This window comes from Nomascus leucogenys, chromosome 16 (genome assembly GCF_006542625.1).
Source record: "Nomascus leucogenys isolate Asia chromosome 16, Asia_NLE_v1, whole genome shotgun sequence".
Taxonomy (NCBI): domain Eukaryota; kingdom Metazoa; phylum Chordata; class Mammalia; order Primates; family Hylobatidae; genus Nomascus; species Nomascus leucogenys.
Window position 1 is genome coordinate 61,745,964 of NC_044396.1, and position 18,874 is coordinate 61,764,837.

At 37.7% G+C, this 18,874-nt stretch overlaps 1 protein-coding gene across 10 annotated transcripts in view; it reads right to left on the reverse strand.

Moving 5' to 3' along the window:
• Window positions 1-18,874, reverse strand: part of SYBU (syntabulin) — a 116,662-nt gene that overhangs the window by 36,619 nt on the left and 61,169 nt on the right. For all 10 annotated transcript variants that reach the window (XM_004090796.3, XM_012508620.2, XM_012508637.2 and 7 more), the window contains one exon: window positions 8,033-8,230. In XM_004090796.3, coding sequence (XP_004090844.1) covers window positions 8,033-8,230 — 198 coding nt within the window. The remainder of the gene's footprint in view (window positions 1-8,032; window positions 8,231-18,874) is intronic.

Below are 18,874 nucleotides of genomic sequence, written 5' to 3' on the forward strand. Positions count from 1 at the left end.
TCATGCACATACCTTTGCAGGCAGTCTCTTCAATAAATGCTCCTCAATTAGGGAGGTGGGGAAAGCCCAACCTAAAGCATATATCTGCAAGATCTACAATGCTTGGTTTAGAAGTCTGTGTGTAAAAGAAGTTTCCAGGTTTATTTCTGTTATGCTGACAGTTGATAAATATGTTGAATGGTGGGTATCTGGTCTGCTGGAGCTTCCACTACTTTTGAGAGACCTATAACGCTTCCTTCTCAACATATTAGAGTACTGAGTAAGCATTTGGCAGGCCCCCAAATCAGTGGCTAAGAACACTGTGCATGCAATAAATCCCAGTAGACCCAGGATTTGGATGACAGTTACCTCTGGAAAGAAGAGGATTATAATTCACTAATTCTTAGGGAAAAACCATTAAAGGGCCATTTGGCACCATTACATCAATTGGGTGCATCATCGAAAACACAGATGGGAGAAAGGCATGAGAGAAAATACGTAACCCTGCCATAAAGATAAACACGTAAGTCCACTGATCACATTTAAGCTTTATTTTACTGGTTTGGTCCCTGCTGGGGAGATGTGATAAACTATAAAACGGCCTGCCATAAACATGATCTGCTGTATCCTAGGGGAGCATTCTTTCTCTCAGGGTGAAAGGAAGTTTTAGAGATCTATTTCAGTATAAATACAAAAGCTCTTGCTTAAGCTGACAAACTCTAATGATTTTCATTTAAGAAAATATTCATGATATGCAGGGTAGCACATAAAACATCGTGACATGTGAAGAAAGGACTAGCTCATGATTAAGTAGAAAACACTGAAGACCTTAACATTTTTTGATATTCATATCTTTATGGTTTATTTTACTGATTTGCATCCAAATGGCCTTGTATGTTCAACTTTCTGTACTTCATTGCAGTTACGTCGAGGCTCACTGATTTTGTTGCTGGCAACTGTCAACATAATGTACATATGGACTGTATCAGCTAATTTATAAAAATTAGTAGGAATTTTTAGGGCTCTACGAACATTTTAAAAAATTGTGTTTTATATCAACACATCTTTCTTAATTTTAACACTCTCCTAGTGCAATTAAAACTACTCCTTTGAAGGTGGACTTTACTACTATGGCAGCAGTTAAGAGTTAGGAGCAAGGCTACCCTGTTTAAAATCCATTTACAAGCTATGTGACCTTGGATGAGTTACTTAACCTCCTTGTGCCCCAGTTTTCCTATCTGTAAAATGAAGGATAATGATATCCCTTTCTTGCACTGATATTAGGATGAAATGAGTTCAGTGCTTGGAATTTTGCTTGGGACAGGCAGTGCTCGATAACTATTCGTTTTAAAAAACTAATCAAATTTCAGACTGTTATTCAAGCCCACAATTACATCTAATATATCCTTCCAAATATTTTCATAAGGCGTATAGTATCTGAAATAGCTTACAGCTTGTATTTGAGGCTGGGGTTTGCTGCTGGAAGACCTTAGCTTATAACTGGCAAGCTATTAGAAAAATAATGCCTTGCCAAAGTATGCAGAATGTTTTCATATAACCAAAATCTTCCCTTTTAGCACTAAAATTTTAATTTTCTTCCACTCTATGGAGACATTGTTAAAATGCTTGACACATTTTTCTGCCTTCATATGCATTGTGTTTTCCAATTTCACCATCACATCGATTCAATCTGCTTTTACATCAATTACTGCACTAAGCGCCGCAAGTGACAAAACTGTCAATGGCCTAAAACACTTAAAAGGCCACCCAGGCCAAGTGCGGTGGCTCACGCCTGTAATCCCAGCACTTTAGGAGGCCAAGGCGGGCAGATCACCTGAGGTCTGGAGTTTGAGACCAGCCTGACCAACGTGGTGAAACCCCGTCTCTACTAAAAATACAAAAATTAGCCAGGCATGGTGGCAGGCACCTGTAATCCCAGCTACTTGGGAGGCTGAGGTGGGAGAATTGCTTGAACCTGGGAGGCGGAGTTTGCAGTGAACTGAGACTGCGCCACTGCACTCCAGCCTGGGTGACAGAGAAAGACTCTGTTAAAAAAAAAAAAAAAAAAAAGAAGAAGAAGAAGAAAAGAAAAAAGAAAGAAAGAAAAAAAAAGCACCACCTAGCTTTTTAGTGGTTTCTGTCTGCTCACTTATATTTTCCCATCTCTGTTCATTGTCAGCCATCAGCTGTAAACTCACACTCCTGTCTGTCCTCCTAGAGCAAGTATTCCTCTCCTTTTATGTGAATTGGGATAACATAACCTGCTAGATTTTTGTTCCAAGTACACGCAAATTGTGTGTGAGAGTTTTAGGAGTTTTCCTGTATATGAAGCGCACAGAATGTGTGGCATCTATTTTAAGAGCTACAAATGACCATCAGTAACATTTAGTGAGGAATTACTTTCTGCCAGGTCCAACACAGATCACTTGATATTCATTAATTTCACCTATTTAATATTTTCCATAACCTATTTTACAGATGCAGAACAGAGTCTCAAGAAGACGAGTAGCTATAGATCACACAGCTACGAAACAGTGGTATAAAGACTTGAACCTAGTATGCCGGACTCTAGAGTCTGGTGGTTAGAAAGTCCTCCTCCACCCCCACCCAATAACACAAATGTACTTTTTTTCTCCCAAGATAGGACAAGTTGGGTAACCTGGGGATAGGCTGTGTAAATCTACGCTCTCAACTCCCCTCTAGGCTGTTCAAGTTATTACAAGAATGGCCTACTCTAGGTAAGTTGTCTAGCTGTTTTATTTCACAGAACTAACTTTGAAGTGAAAGTGATGCTCATGATAAGAACAGAAACATCTGTCAGCTTCACTGTGTGTGCATGAGCCTCTATTAAGGGAAACAATGTTGATTAATCACTAACCTCCTTGGTGCCTTTTGAGTTTTCTAGCAAATGCTTCTGAATGTGGGAAATAAGGTTTTTTAAAGTAACCAATCCTCTGCTATTGTCATAAGGTTATTAGAGTTCAGCTTAGCTAGGTCTCCAATTTCAGTAGCAGGGGTAGTGTCTGATGACAAGGGGATACTAACTTAGTTTGAATGCTAAGGAGATACAGTCACATCTTTCACATACAGATTTTAACATTACAGTTTCTAAATGTGGATTCTTTTAAATTTTAGTGATTAGCAGGGGTAGTGTCTGATGACAAGGGGATACTAACTTAGTTTGAATGCTAAGGAGATACAGTCACATCTTTCACATACAGATTTTAACATTACAGTTTCTAAATGTGGATTCTTTTAAATTTTAGTGACCCTATTTGCTCTTTACCAGTCTCCTTAATCGCCTCCAGTGCTTTTGTCCTTTCACACTTTCTACTTTGTTTAAATTGTGTAATGGTTTTCCCATCTCTCTAATTAAACTTGTGGACAAAAAATTTAGTACTTCCCTTTGTAAAACAATGACATTATATCTTTTTCTTCCTTGCTTTAAGATATTCCCCAAGTAGGAAGTCAAGCCTTAAATGAGGCCCAGCACTGTCATTTAACGTTCTAAGTAAGTAATCCAATAGGTAGGTCTTTCATTTCTGGGTAAAAACAGTTTCATCAGGAAACTGACTGCAAACTAAATACGGGAGGAGCACCTGGGAGAAGGAACACCTCAGATTCCTAAAACCTTTCCCAGTTGTAAAGCCTTCATTTCTTTTCTTTTAATCTGTACATCAGTCCAAACTTATCATACGGTATTCTGCCTTAAATTAGAAGCTCCCTAAAAGCTGTGGATGGAGGTTCTTTGTCACAACTTCCCCACGCTCCTCCCACACAAAACATAATCTCTTGCACAAAGTATAAGCTCTACTTCTCATTTAAGTATTTATTGGTCAGCTTTATACTTTATGACAGACACAATATTAGGCTCTGCAGATTCAGCCTTGTGTGTTTTGCAGAGTTGTAGATAAAAGAGAAACATGAAAACACAAAGCCACCATCCAACAGGACTGTAGGACTGTTTTCTTTTGCTCCTTGGTGGCAATTTTTAATTAAATCTGCATAGGCATTAAGTGAGAGAAGCCAAAATGACAGAAGGCTCACCGCCTCCAAGAAGTTTCCAGAACCAGTTCCTGCCTGGAAACAGGAAGGGTTTTCCTGCTGCGTGTGCTGCCGGGCCCTGTTGGCAAGGTACAGGCTTGCTCGGCTCACCTTTCCAAGCCCTTCCCCGATGTCCTGTGACATATTTCCCTTCTTCTTCTGCATCATACACTCAGGGAACATTATTAGCTCTTTATCTTAATGACCAAAGGAGCATTTTAATAACTCCTTCCTGAGGTGAACAGCAGTGTTCCAGAATCTAGAGCAAGATACCTAAAATTAAATGGGCTTAGGTTACTTCATGTTAAAGAGTCCCTGAGCCTCTGTATAAGAGCCACTAATTGCTTGCTATTTTAATAAATTGGTATTGTTATTAATGAGTTGACTTATTTTTAAAAAAGTAGAGCATGCATCAAGAATTGAAGATCCATTTTGGCTGAGAGGAGATGGTCGCTTGGGGCTATGGAGGAGGCAGGACAGTTTGACCTGAGAGCAGTATCCTCTTGTGTTTTAACAGATTACGTCTCTGGATTCTATAAATTTTAGAGTCATCCAGGGGCCTCGCTTCCAGGATTTCCTCTCTTCATATTTATGAGACTGACAGGTTTGTTCTGCTAAAAGTTCAGAGAACTATAGGTCATGGTGCAGATTTTTGTCAAAGAACTTACTGTACAGAATTAGGTCACACACTGAAAAGTTGTAGCAACGTTTTCAGTGATGACATTAGAAATTTTAGGCAACTAAAAAAATAAGCTTTAAGGACCCCTTTACCTTGGTTAAACATGAATAAATAAAAAGATCACCAGCTAAAAACTGCTCAGGTGATATTTATGCCTCTGAGCAATTACATTAGAAGCAGTTGACAAAGTTGACAAAAGTGGTTGTTTGAGGCTTTGGCTTTGGGGAAGGGTCATTGAACTAGGATTCATAAATGCTAACAAATGAGATCCATGAAACCTTTGAAATGGTATGTGATATTTTGTGTATATGGACACTCTTCTGGAGTATGGGTCCATAGTTTTAATGATTCTCAAGGATCCATGAATCAAAATAGCATTAAGAAAAACTGTTTTTGTTTTCCTTCCTTCCTTCCATCCTTTTATCTATCCTTCCTTTATTCCCTATAATTTCTTTTCCTTTTTTTTTTTTTTTTTTTTTTTTTTTTTTTTTTTTGAGGCTGGAGTGCTGTGGCATGATCTCGGCTCATTGCAACCTCCGCCTCCAGGGTTCAAGCGATTCTCCTGCCTCAGCCTCCTGAGTAGCTGGGATTACAGGTGCACACCACCATGCCTGGCTAATTTTTGTATTTTTAGTAGAGACGGGGTTTCACCATGTTGGCCAGGCTGGTCTTGAACTCCTGACCTCGTGATCCACCCGCCTCAGCCTCCCAAATCCCATGCCTGGGATTACAGGCATGAGCCACCACACCTGGCCTATTCCCTGTAATTTCTTCATGAAGATGGAGAGCCATAATACTTCTCATCAAGATGAGTGGCTGCTCTTTAGCAAATGAGTATTTTCTACAGGATTAGGGAATTGTTCAGTGTGAATTCTGTATATATACACAGAGTTTTAAGTATTTTGTTAACATATAATTATTATGATTATTGAAACAAGGAAGGGCCATGATAATATTAACTCTCATATAAACTTAGTTTGTTCTTACTGTGCCATAGTTGTCTACTATTTCACTGTTTCCTTGTATTGCCATCACTATAAAATGTTTTGGGAATGAGGTGGTGGGGGCAGGATGAGGAAAACAAAAATAAAATCATTACAGGTTATGTTCAAACCCTACAATAGCTTCATGATGAAACATGCTTTTTTTTTTTTCAATCTATGAAGCTGACATTCTTTCCCACATCATTTTATCTTCTGAATCCCATAGCCTACCTTTGCTGTTGAGGTCGACGAATGTTGACTGAGTCTCTAATGTGCACCAGAGCCTGTGTTCTGGGAATGCAAAAAGAGGATGGTAGGGCCGGGCGCAATGGCTCATGCCTGTAATCCCAGCACTTTGGGAGGCTGAGGCAGGCAGATCATTTGAGGTCAGGAGTTTGAGACCAGCCTGACCAACATGGTGAAATCCCGTCTCTACTAAAAATAATAATAATAATAATAATAATAATAATAATAATAATAAGTTAGCCGGGCATGGTGGTGCTTGCCTGTAGTCCCAGATACTTGGGAGGCTGAGGCAGGAGAATCCATTGAACCTGGGAGGTGGAGGTTGCAGTGAGCCGAGATCGCGCCACTGCACTCCAGTCTGGGTGACAGAGTGAGACTCTGCCTCAAAAGAATAATAATAATAAAATAAAATAAAAACGTATGAAGTACTGATGCACCCCACATGGGTGAACATTGTAAACATTATTCTAAGGGAAAGAAACCATGTACAAAAGCCCACATACTGTATAATTCCATTTGTTTGAGATGTCGACAATAGGCAAATAGAGGTAGAGAGTAGGTTAGTGCATTTCAGGGACTGGGGAAAGGAGGAACACAGTGCTGATGGACTTGGCGTTTCCTTTTGGGAGTGATACAAACTTTTTAGAATTAGTAAATGGTGATGTTTGCACAACAGTTTGAATAGACTAAAAGCTATTGAATTGTACACTTTATAGGGTAATTTTTACGGTATATGAATCATATCTCAATTTTTCAAAAAGGCAGTTGAGCTAAGGGAAACAGTCCTAGCCCTTGGGTACACAAGGTAATTGTTTTATTTCTTGGCTAAAATTTCATGACATTCTTTAACTCATTGTCTCTTTCTTCAATATCAAGGGTGCTCAACACCCTTTGTATCATCCCCATTTTTCTCATTTATAGGCTGTCTTTCCTTCTTCATTGTGTAGCATTCCTTTTCTTTTACATATTATTCCAAAGTGGGAGACTATTAACGAATTCATTATGACTAACATTTATCAGGCACCACTAGGAAATAGAGGATTTCTTTTTCACAGTTTAAGCTTTCCTTGGTGACAAAATGGCCTAATCTTTGGTTGACAAAAGCAAGATGAAAAATAATCCATTATGATGTATTGTGTACATCAATGACTCAGGAAGAACAAAAGCAGAAAGAGATGTTAGCATCCTATGGAAGAGGACACAGGGCTAGGCCTTGGCCCCATCAAAATAAAACCATCTGTAGCTCCTTGCACAATAATGTCATCACCAAACAAAACTTGGAAGACAAATGTAAGAAACGAGACTCATGCAAGCCAGTAATCTGTCTTTTCAGCTCATAAATACGGACAGCATAACTGTGAATGCTAAAGAGAATAATGCAATATAGAGGATACCTCCCAATGATGATGAACACATCCTTTTACTTTAAAGTAAATATACTGCATGTGTATTTCTGAGATACAAAGTATTCATTTACATAGTGCAGATTCTGAGAATTGACCTTTTCTGATGCTGCTGGCATTTCATTCACTGCAGTAATGACCTCCATTTCATCTTATAGCTTCTAATATTTTGTAATTATTGAACATTTACATGTGTATATACATATCATATTCATATTTAAATCTCTAAAAGAAAAGACTATAACTAAGTTAGCAAGTACGCCCAGCTCTACATATTTGCATCAAGATAATGCCCAGCTCTACAGAGATTTGCATCGAGATAACCTGTTCTCTTCACGGTTTGTGGTCACTTATGATAGTACTAACTAATTGCTTAGTATAATGGAATCTAGAATTACTCATATAGTTTAAATGTTTGTTAAAACATCTAGCTTATATTTCTTCAACTTTTGTTTCTTTTTATAAAAAACTCTTTATAATGAATACACATGTCACTATAGGTCACTATAGTTACTCAGTTATTAAAAACCATTTCAGAAAATAGTCCACTTTCCACCCTGCCTCCTTTAAAAATGATGCTTTAGACGCTGGGTACAGTATTCGTGATCCCCAACTCGATATACAGGTGTTTAGTTTCAAACGTGAAACTACTCCCATCACAATGTTCTGATGAAAACATGACGAGTAAGTTCACTGACCTGGTTTCACAAGGCCTGACTTTGATTCCTTCTTATATCGAGAGGACTGAATGCTTCCTTCAGCAACCATTCCAATTGTGCATTTCTTTCTGGTGAAGTCTTCATCACTTCCAGGGCAAAAGCCAATGGGGCTGTTTCCAGCATCTGAGGGTGTCTTCACCGGAGACACTGACTGGCTGCTAGGACAGCCTGTGTCATCTAGAAGACAGGAATCAATAGGTGTTTAATGATGAGGAGGAAATCAATGATGGTGGTGAGAAGCCATGCGGTGCACCACACACACACACACGTGCACTCACACACGTCCACTCTGCTTGTGAAGCCTAGGTTAACTGCTGTGAACTCTCCTCTCATGACGCTCCTTTCATTTTTCTATATTTTAATGCAAAACCTTTTTTTTTTTTTTTTTTGAGACAGTCTCACTGTGTCACCCAGGCTGAAGTGCAGCAGTGCGATCTCAGTTCATTGCAACCTCCACATCCCAGGTTCAAACAATTCCCATGCCTCAGCCTCCCAAGTAGCTGGGATTACAGACATATGCCACCAGGCCCAGGTATTTTTTTTGTGTATTTTAGTACAGACAGGGTTTCACCATGTTGGCCAGGCTGGAGGGTTTCACCATGTTGGCCAGGCTGGTCTCAAACTCCTGGCCTCAAGCGATCCACCTGCCTCAGCCTCCCAAAGTGCTGGGATAACAAGCATGAGCTACCAGGCCCGGCCCCTTGTAAGCTTTTTGACACAAATATTTCTGTAACACTCATTTTGTCAAAACATAAAGATATGTCTGTTTCAACACTTTATATAGTGTATTTTTGGGTCATACGTGTCCATAGATTTTTGGATGTGTTTAGTAACAAGAAGTTCACCGGAACAACTCAGGATCTTTAGGGTGAACTCTTCAGAGTTTATATCTGGAAAATAAAATTACTTGAATATTACTGACCACATCCGGTTTTGGATCACTTGACCCATCAATTGGTTAACAGAGTTTGAAAGATAAGTCATCTGACTTTAGGGTTCAAAGAAGCAGAGTGAAGTGATCCTGTTTTATTATACACACACAACCAAAAATACATAAATCAGATATATTGCTGTCTGGAGTAAACTGGTAAGATGAAAATGATATTCAGATTAGAAACATTCCTTTAACTTTCAAGTAACAGATTATTACCAGGGTGATTATATTAAGTTAATATGCACGATATTAAGTGACCTATGTAGATACTTGTTATGGAAACAGGAAAGTCATACTGCTGACTCCTATAAATGCTTTCCACATTTATTAAAGTACTTATAATGGTTGGTTAATTTATTTATATTTTGATGAGCAGAACTGTATTGGACCTCAAAGCCAAATCAGTATTACTTAAAAGTACATCTACTCAAACTGATCAATTAGTGGTAAATTTACATGACTAAATAATCTTCATTATATGAAGATGTTTTGACGCCAGAGTTACTTTAGTAACTCATTAGACAAAAGAACAAATAAAGACATTTAGTACTAATAACTTTTCAGACATCTTGTGAATATTAAGGGAACTAAAATAATGTGCCATCTACCAAAGGCTATCTTAAAACTCTACAGCTTGAATAAAGATAGAAACAGAACTAGGCCTGAATAAAACATGCTGATTGCTAGAATCCATCTAAAGAAAGATTTGCCATTGCTTCATTTTTTGGCCTTTATTTCATTTTTCAATTACAAAATATCCCAATTCCTGGAACAGAGTGAACTTGGCACTAATAAAATGACTTATTTCTCTTGATAATCGTGTTTTGACTTTTCGGTGTGTTAGCATACGCAGGACCTCTGTGGTCTGTTTCTGGAAGTGAATGGTTTTTAGTGTGCTGCTCATGCCTGCAGTCTTTGGGCTCTTTTAAATACACTGCGTTCTTCCTGAACTCCTGAAGAAACTCTGGCCTTCAATGGCAAGGTGATGAGAACCCTTCTTGGTGGCTGTTGCTCAGCTCTTTCATCATTCACTGCCCTTGCCTTTCCCTTACACTTACACACCCCAGGCTTCAACCCAAAGATATTTGAGCTCCTTTTTAAAGGTGCAAATTTGCTAATTACTCAGACACAGATTCCAGCAATTTTACAAGGCACAACAGGTCTGCACAATGCCTCAGGAGAGCCTCTCTTAATTCCTATCCCAAAGCAGATAAATGAATGAAATCTAATCATTCAGCGTTCCCTGCTGTCTTTAACATTATTTCCTTATGAGTCAGTTCCATAAACCACTTCTTTTGAAAGAGAGATGTCCCTACAAAATAAAAATCTATGCTTCAGAGTGTCTACCCTAAAAAACTCAGATTTCCTGAAAACTCTCAGACTCACAGGGATAAAATTAAACAATTTCCAGCATTGAGAAATGCTGTCAAAATTATACCTTGGGTTCTATTACATTTTTCTACAGTTAAATGAGACAGAATGTGTGCCCACCATGTTTTCAGCGCTAGTCCTTTCAAAGATTAAGTGCTGGGGTCTGGTTAAAATTTGAGAACTGAAATTATTTAGAGTGGTGGCAGTGTGTAAGAGGCAGTAGGAATGTTTAACTTGGAGTGTGATGCCTCACCTGTCATCAGTATTTACAGCCAGGATCTCCAGAAGCAGGGAATGAAAAGATTAAAACCTAAATAAATCCTGAACTTTGGATCCATCTTACAGGATTTAAATCACTACAAAAAAGATCTCTTAACTATCTACTCTTGTGCTTCATATGCTGTGTGTGGGGGGAATAATAGGAATATAAGACATGGTCTTTCATTGGTTAAATGAATATGTATCAAGTGCTGGCACTGAACCAGGCTACAGGCATTGTACCCAGGCCCCATCCTGGTGGAGTTTATAAATAAGCCAAAAGGATCTACGTATATGTCACTTACAATGCATAGTTATTGTAAACTGGCAAGTCTGATAAAGTTAATCCATATCCAAGAAAATCTGTGGGTTATGGGAGAAGCCTGGGGCATTTGCCTGTTTTGTCTAATGCACCCAACACTAACAAAGGAATCTAGTTTCAGAAAGGGCAGGGCCATGAATTTTCCTACTACAGAGGGCACACTTTATCTATGAAAAGTAAGACCCCAGCAAAGGCACAGAGCTTCATGTGCTAGGGAGTAACCTGAGGTATTTTTCTTTGTGCAGCACTGAAGAAGAAGTTATCCTTACAAGTCTTGTTTAGGGCTCCTTCTCTGCTCTCCCTCCTCCTCTCTTCCTCTTCATGGCCGGTTGGAAGCTGACCACCATTCAAATGGAGATAACACTCCTTTTCAAAATTCTATGAAAAATATTCTTAGTTCCCATTTATCTGAGATTCTTTTTTTTAAGACTTAAATGACTTCTGCTTCATTAAACAATGAAATAATTTGAGTATCTATTATCTATCTATCTATCATCTATCTATCTATCTATCTATCTATCATCTATCTATCTATCATCTATCTATCTTTTTAAGACAGAGTCTCGCTCTGTCACCTAGGCTGTAGTGCAGTGGTGTGATCTTGGCTCACTGCAGTTTCCACCTCCTGGGTTCAAGTGATTCTCCTGCCTCAGCCTCCCGAGTAGCTGGGATTACAAGCATGTGCCACCCACACTCAGCTAATTTTTGTATTTTTAGTAGAGATGGGATTTCTCCATGTTGGCCAGGCTGGTCTTGAACTCCTGGCCTCAAGTGATCTGCCTGCCTTAGCCTCTCAAAGTGCTGGAATTATAGGTGTGAGCCAGTGTGCCTGGCCACAATTACTCTGAGATTCTATGAATAGTAAAGCCAAGCTGATGTTCTTTGGGTGTTTATATTTAATCTTACCATACTAAACTACATGCGGACCAAGCACATATTAAAGAGATTTATTTATTAAACCTGCTTCAGTTAAACTATGTGAATGTGCCTTCTCTTTGCTGCTGCTACCTGACTGCTGAATTTTCCTGTACAATCTATAGATTTATAAAGATATATTTATAATTTTAGCTTTTATGTTAATATAAGGAAATTATCAATGACAAAGATTTCTAATATGAGAAAACCGTTTCTGGGCAGGAAATTGCAGAAATACTGAATAATCTGCCCCCAAAGTGTGGGATGTTTCAAATTTCCAGAAGAATGCCTGACAAAACTGTGAACATTTTAGTCTGGTTTTGCCATAGGGAAGCTTTGCTCCAAGGTTTTAGGGAAGAAGATGTAGAAGACTGTTGGTCTATTACAGAGAGGAATTTACATCACAGGCACGTGTGCACACACACACACACACACAAGCACACACCCCTCTTACATAGTTGAGTTTTTACATTTCTTTCTCCATTATTCGAGGTAAGTATAACTTTACTTAAGAAACATAGGATCACTTTACATGCTTTATACAGTGTGATCCATGTGAAAATATGGGACAATTTCCTTCCAGGGGCTGCTATTTTAAATCCTCCTTAGACGGGTCCAAGATAGCCTCTGGTGGAACTCAGGTAAACATTACCCTCCTCAAGGCCACATCTAAATGATCACCTTCTAAGTGAAGGAGACTAATTTACATGCCCTCCTTGATTTAATTAGAAATCAGTTCTTTTGTTGTTGTTCTTGTTCATTTGCTTAAAATTGGTGAACACACAGGATTAAGGGTAGTAGAAAGAATACTCACAGATCCAGGAACCTCAGAGGTTGTGGGCTATCTAAAGTACTGTTAAAAAAATATGCCTATGGAATGGAATAGTTTCCAAATTGTCATCAAGAAAATAAAAAATATGCTAAGGTCTATAAAGACAGATGAGAAAAACCAGCAACTGTTACAATTTTGTAGCCTAGATGTTGTTAAAAAATGATTTTAAAAATCCATATTTCCTCTCTCTTTACATTATAAGGTCTTTGAAATATAGGATATAGTTAATAATTATGCAACTACTTATAATTCTGAAAAATATGTGCCTAAGTACTTTAAAAACACTTTGAATCTCATTTTAAATGTACTTGCTAATTAAATTAAATCTGTTGAGGTTGTTAAAATTTTAGCTTAACTTTCAATTATAAAACCAATAATTCTCATTGTGTGAAATCTGAAATACAAAAGAGTATAAAGAGGTAAAGAATAAAATAAAGACATACTATTCTCCTATAATTGTGTTACCCAGAAAAATATTTTGTGAATACAGTTTACTTGCGTGTTTGCTTTTTGTTTTATCAAATTTTCAACATATATTTTAGACAGTTTCATTATCTGTCATTGAAAATTTCTCCCTGGAACTTGCTAGGCTAGAAAGAAAGAAGCTATTAAAGACTAACGGGAACCAACGCAAAGGAGGCCCCATTGGTTGAGTACCAAAAAGAATAATAAATGCAAGTGACTGATAATCACTGGATATCTAAAAAAACTGAGTTCATGGTCATATAAAAAAACACATTACAGAGATAGAGAAAGGCCCCTTTCACCCCCAAAATGCCCAACTCCCTGGAAATCACTGGAAATGATCCAAGGACCAATTCTTTATATTGAAAATTGGCAATTAAACGGAAAGAAAGAATTAGCATGTATTTTTATTGTAAAAAGTGTTCTTATATAAACTGTATCTCAGTGTAACTGAAATCCCTCATTGTTATTGGAAAGTTTGTCCTTACAAAAGCATTCTGGTTAATGAAAGCAGATGGAATAACAGAAATAGAAAATTGCTATTTTGCAACCTCGAATGAAATAATTGATTTAGGCAACAAATGTAATAGATAAAACCATTAGACAAAGTCTAATAGAGAGTTTACAGTGGAGGGATCAGGCCTTACCCAAATGCACCCATCGAGTCTTCTTCCCATCTCCAACAGTGTGAAAACCCCTCTGATGCGATGTGAGATGAGGCATGCAGCACTCCCTATGAAGAATTCTTGCCACACACAAACACACAATTGCCCCCAAATCCAATCAAGGCTTTAAAGCTAATGTTCACCTTATGAAATATATAGAAAATAGAATAATGAGTTAAATTAGAGATTGGCAAACTGCAGCCTGCAGGGCAAATTTGGTCCACTGCCTGTTTTTTTGTAAATAAATTGTTATTGGAACACAGCCATGCCCAATCCTTTATATATTGTCTATGGTGGCTTTCAAGGCTACAATGGCAGAGAGTTGAATAACTGCATCAGAGGCCGTCTAGCCAATGAAATAAAAAATATTTGCTATCTGGCCCTTTATAGAAAAAGTTTGTTGATTTCTGGGTTAAATGATACCACAGGAAAGCAAATAGGCACTTATGAGAAAATCTGGGATATTTCATCATTCTCTGTCATACCAAGGAATTATGTTAATCATGTTAGAAATTAAAAGGGCACTGTGATTATGTAAGAAAATGTGCTTTTTTTTAAAAAAAAGTTATGCATGCTGAGGTATGTTGGTAGACAAGAAATGACATGATGTCTGGAGATTTGCTTTAAAATGCTTCAACAAAGAAAAGAGAGACATAACAAATACAGGAATATCCTGCTATCATTTAATCTAGATAAGTGGGTAATAAGCACATGAGAGTTCACTGCAGTATTCTCTGTTTTTGAGTATGCTTTTTAAAAGTTTCAAAATATTTTATTTGATTTCTTGAAAACATTATTTTAAAGGAGTACTGACTTAAAATAGATATAAACATCACTTTTAAAATGTGTTTGTTTATTTTCAGACAGAGTCTCGCTCTGTTGCCCAGGCTGGAGTGCAGAAGAACAATCATACCTCATTGCAGACTCCAACTCCTGGCTCACATGATTATTCCACCTCAGCCTCCCTAGTAGCTGGAACTACAGGCTCAGGTCACTGTGTTCAGCTTATGTTTAACTTTTTTTTTTAAGAGACAGAATCTTGCTTTGCTGGCCAGGCTGGTCTCAAACTCCTGAACTTAAGTGGTCCTCCCACCTTGGCTCCCAAAATGCTGGGATTACAGGTGTGAGTCACTGCGCCCAGCCAAACATAGCATTTTTAAAGACCAATCCTTCTTGTAGGAAGAATTAGTTTGTTTTAATTTTTCTCACTATTATTAAAATTGCTTTACTACACATTTTATAGATACATCCTCGATCAAATCTTTGATGAGCTCATAAAATGTATGTCTAGTGGAATTACTAAACTTCCAAGAAGTTTGAGACAACTTATATTCCTATTATTGTATGAACATACTCCACTTATTAAATACCTGCCAGTACTAAATATTATTTGGTTTACATTTTTTGAAGTTCATTAAAAATAAATTTTGATGTCTTAATTTACATGTATTTAATTGTTTGTGAAGCTCAATGTCTTTGTATGTTCATTGACCTTTTAAATTTATGCTATGAATTGTTCAAGTCCTTGATAATTTTTCTGTTTGGATGTTCAGGTTTTCTTACTGATCTGTAAGAACTCTTTATATGTTAAAAGCATCAACCCTTTGTCATACTTCACTGTTTATTGTTTGCTTTTGACTTTATAATGTTTTTGACATTCAAACCTTGCTCTATTCTGTCAAATCTCTCCATACGTTCCTTTGTGATTTCTTCCAATACTTTTATGCTTAGAATGTTCTTTTATTATTCAAAGATCAACCAAATATTTGCCTATACTTTCTCCTAGATATTTATAGTTTTCCTTTCATTTAAATTAAATCTATCTGGAATCCATTTTAAAATGTGGTATGAGGGTTAGATACTAACTTTATTATTAATATTATAATTTTAAGGAAGTCTACCCATTACTTTGCAATGCTTTTATGATGAAAATTTGAAAGCAATAAAAACTTTTTGCATAATTCATTTATATATTTCAAAATATTAGATTGCCCAAAGTGTGCATGTGCGTATCATAAACTTTCCTGATAATTAAACAAAAATGCCTAAAAACCAGTGCCATCAAACACATTTGGTGGCAATTATGATGACCAAGTACCTACTAAAATCTTCTAGCTGAGGCTGGCAGATCCCTTGAACTCAGGAGTTCGAGACCAGCCTAGGAAACATGGTGAAGCCTAGTCTCTACAAAAAATACAAAAATTAGTTGGGCATGATAGTGCATAGCTATAGTCCCAGCTGAGGTTGCAGTGAGCCACGATTGCACCACTGCACTCCAGCCTGGGTGTCTGAGTAAGACCCTGTCTCAAAAATAATCTTCTTACACCAATTACAGGTAAGAATAAAACACCAAGTTCTAAAAATTACAACTATTAATAAAATATTTCTTCAAAGTCCAAAAAGCATCTCTAAAACTGCTGGCTCCTTTTTGAATTTAGATCTCAGAGCCCACTGGCTTTCAAAAATGTTGAACTAAACAATTCCAGAAGACACTTAAAAACAACATTAATGGAGGAAAATATGATTTTGTGCCATAATGTCTTGAAACATTCAGTTATGGTTTGATTCTGTCCGATGTTCAGTTGTATAACTTTTTTTGGGGGGGAAGTTATTGCTGGTTTAAAGAAACATTATTTTAAACTATATGGAAATCTAGTTGATTCTCATGAACAGTGGAAGCATTTACTGACTACTTATTCATCCACTCAACAAATATTTATTGAATATCTACTATGTGTCAGACACTAATATAGCTCTTATTATGCTTATTGCTCCGGATACTGGCATTTTTGAAGATAGTTTAATGGAGACAGATAAAGTGTCACAGCTTAAACTCATGATTAATATAAACCAGGTGAAATTCTTACCACAAACCTTTCAGTGCATTTATAAGGCAAGAAAACTAACATTTATTAAGTACTTATCATGTGGCAAACACATTAATTATTATCATATAATTTTAATAATATGTTACTGTTGGGAAAATGGAGGCTCAGAGAGGTTAAAAATTTCACGGGCACAGAGCTGCTGGACAATTGACTCAGGATTCAAAGTAAGGTTTGTCTGACAAAGTGCCTGTTTTACTCACCACCATAAGCTAGCTGTTTTCTAAAATTTTCAACTTATGTTTGTTCCAAGAGGAAACATCAGCAATTCTGGGAATGCCCAAATTAAAAACAGACAAAGGAAGCTGTTAGAAAGAAGCCATCCCATAATAAACAGACCACAGAAACTGGAGGCAAGAAACCCTTTCTAGTTGTTTCCAGTATTCCTGCCTCAACACATGTAGCCAATGTGTGCCATTTTGATAATTTTGAATTCTAGGTTTTCAATAGCAAACCTCGCATTTCTATTCCTTCACCCAATTTTAGCATCTTTTTGTAGTGGGAACTCAGAGATCTACAGAGCTCTAAAATCTGCTTCAGTATTATACTATATGTCGCTAACCAGTGGCTGATGTTGAAGTGTATAAATCTCATCCATTCATCCATTTATTTTTTTTCTACAAGTAATTATTGATTTCCTACATGTGTCAGGTATTGTTCTAGACATTAGGGAGGTAATGATGAGTGAGACACTAAGATCCTTGTTCTTAACAAGTTCACATTCTAGTGGTGAGGAGAAACATTTAATAAGTTAAAAAAATACATAAAAAGATGTTTTGGGGCCAGGTGTGGTAGTGACAGCTCATGCCTGTAATCCCAGCACTTTTGGGAGGCCAAGGTGGGAGGATAGCTTGAGCCCAGGAGTTTGAGACCAGCCTGGGAAATGTGGGGAAATGACACCTCTTTTTTTTTTTTTTTTTTTTTTTTTGAGACAGAGTCTCACTCTGTCACCCAGGCTGGAGTGTAGTGATCAGGGATCAGTGCAGCCCCCCACCTTCTGGGCTCAGGTGATTCTCCCAACTCAGGATTCCATGTAACTGGGATCAAAGGTGTGTGCCACAACTGCTGGCTAATTTTTTCTTTTTCTTTTTTTTTGTAAATAGGATCTCACTATGTTGCCCAGGCTGGTCTCCAATTCCTGGGCTCAAGTGATCCTTCCACCTCAGCCTTTCAAAGTCCTGGGATTATAGGCATGAGCCACTGCACCCAGCCAGAGATCCTCATATCTACAAAAAAAATTTTTTTTTAAAAAGTTAGCTGGTCATGTCTATAGTCCCAGCTATGCAGGAGCCTGAAGTGGGAGGATTGCTCAAACCCAGGAGGTCAAGGCTGCAGTGAGCTGAGGCCGTGCCACTGCACTCCAGTCTGGGTGACAGAGTGACATCCATCTCAAAAAAAAAAGATATTTGGGATTTACTGTTAATGAAGTATACCCGATGATATTATGTAGACTAGGTGGGAGGTGGGAAGCTACTTCATTAGATATATCGTCATGGAAGGCTCCTGAAGAGGTCATTTGACCCTAAACCAAAAAAAAATCAGAAGGAAATAATCACACAAAAGGCAGAGAAAACAAGGAAAAGAATTCCAGATACAGAGAATAAGTACAAAAAGCTCTGAGATAGGCAGGAATATGGTGCATTATGGAAACCAAAAAGAGGAAGGGTGATGGGGAGAGAATGATGATGAGGGCAAAGGGATGCAGAAGCCCAAGTAGTGAAGAATTTTAGGTCAGGAATCTTGACGTTTGTTGGGAGTGCAACAGAAACTGCAGTGTGCACTACACATGAGATAACAAAAATTTAGCCTGTGCTTATAATGGAGAACAGACCGAATCAGTGATAATATATCTAGCTAATATTTACTGAGTGCCTATTAACTACCAAGCACTGTTCTAAACACTTTACTTCACTTCTAAACACTGTTCTTAAACACAAGTCTTAACTAACTTAATCTAATATCCCTTCTGAGATACGCACTGTTGTCATCCTGATTGGCAGGGGTCATACAAAACTAGCACTAGTGTTTACGCCACCTGCCCAAGCTTGTAATCAGTAAGTGGCAGAGTTGTAGTATGAATCCAGACAAGCTAACACCAGAGCCTCTTTGTTAACCACTGTGTTGCATGGCTCCTTTAAGAATGAAAGGATAGAAGCAAATAAACCCATTTGGAG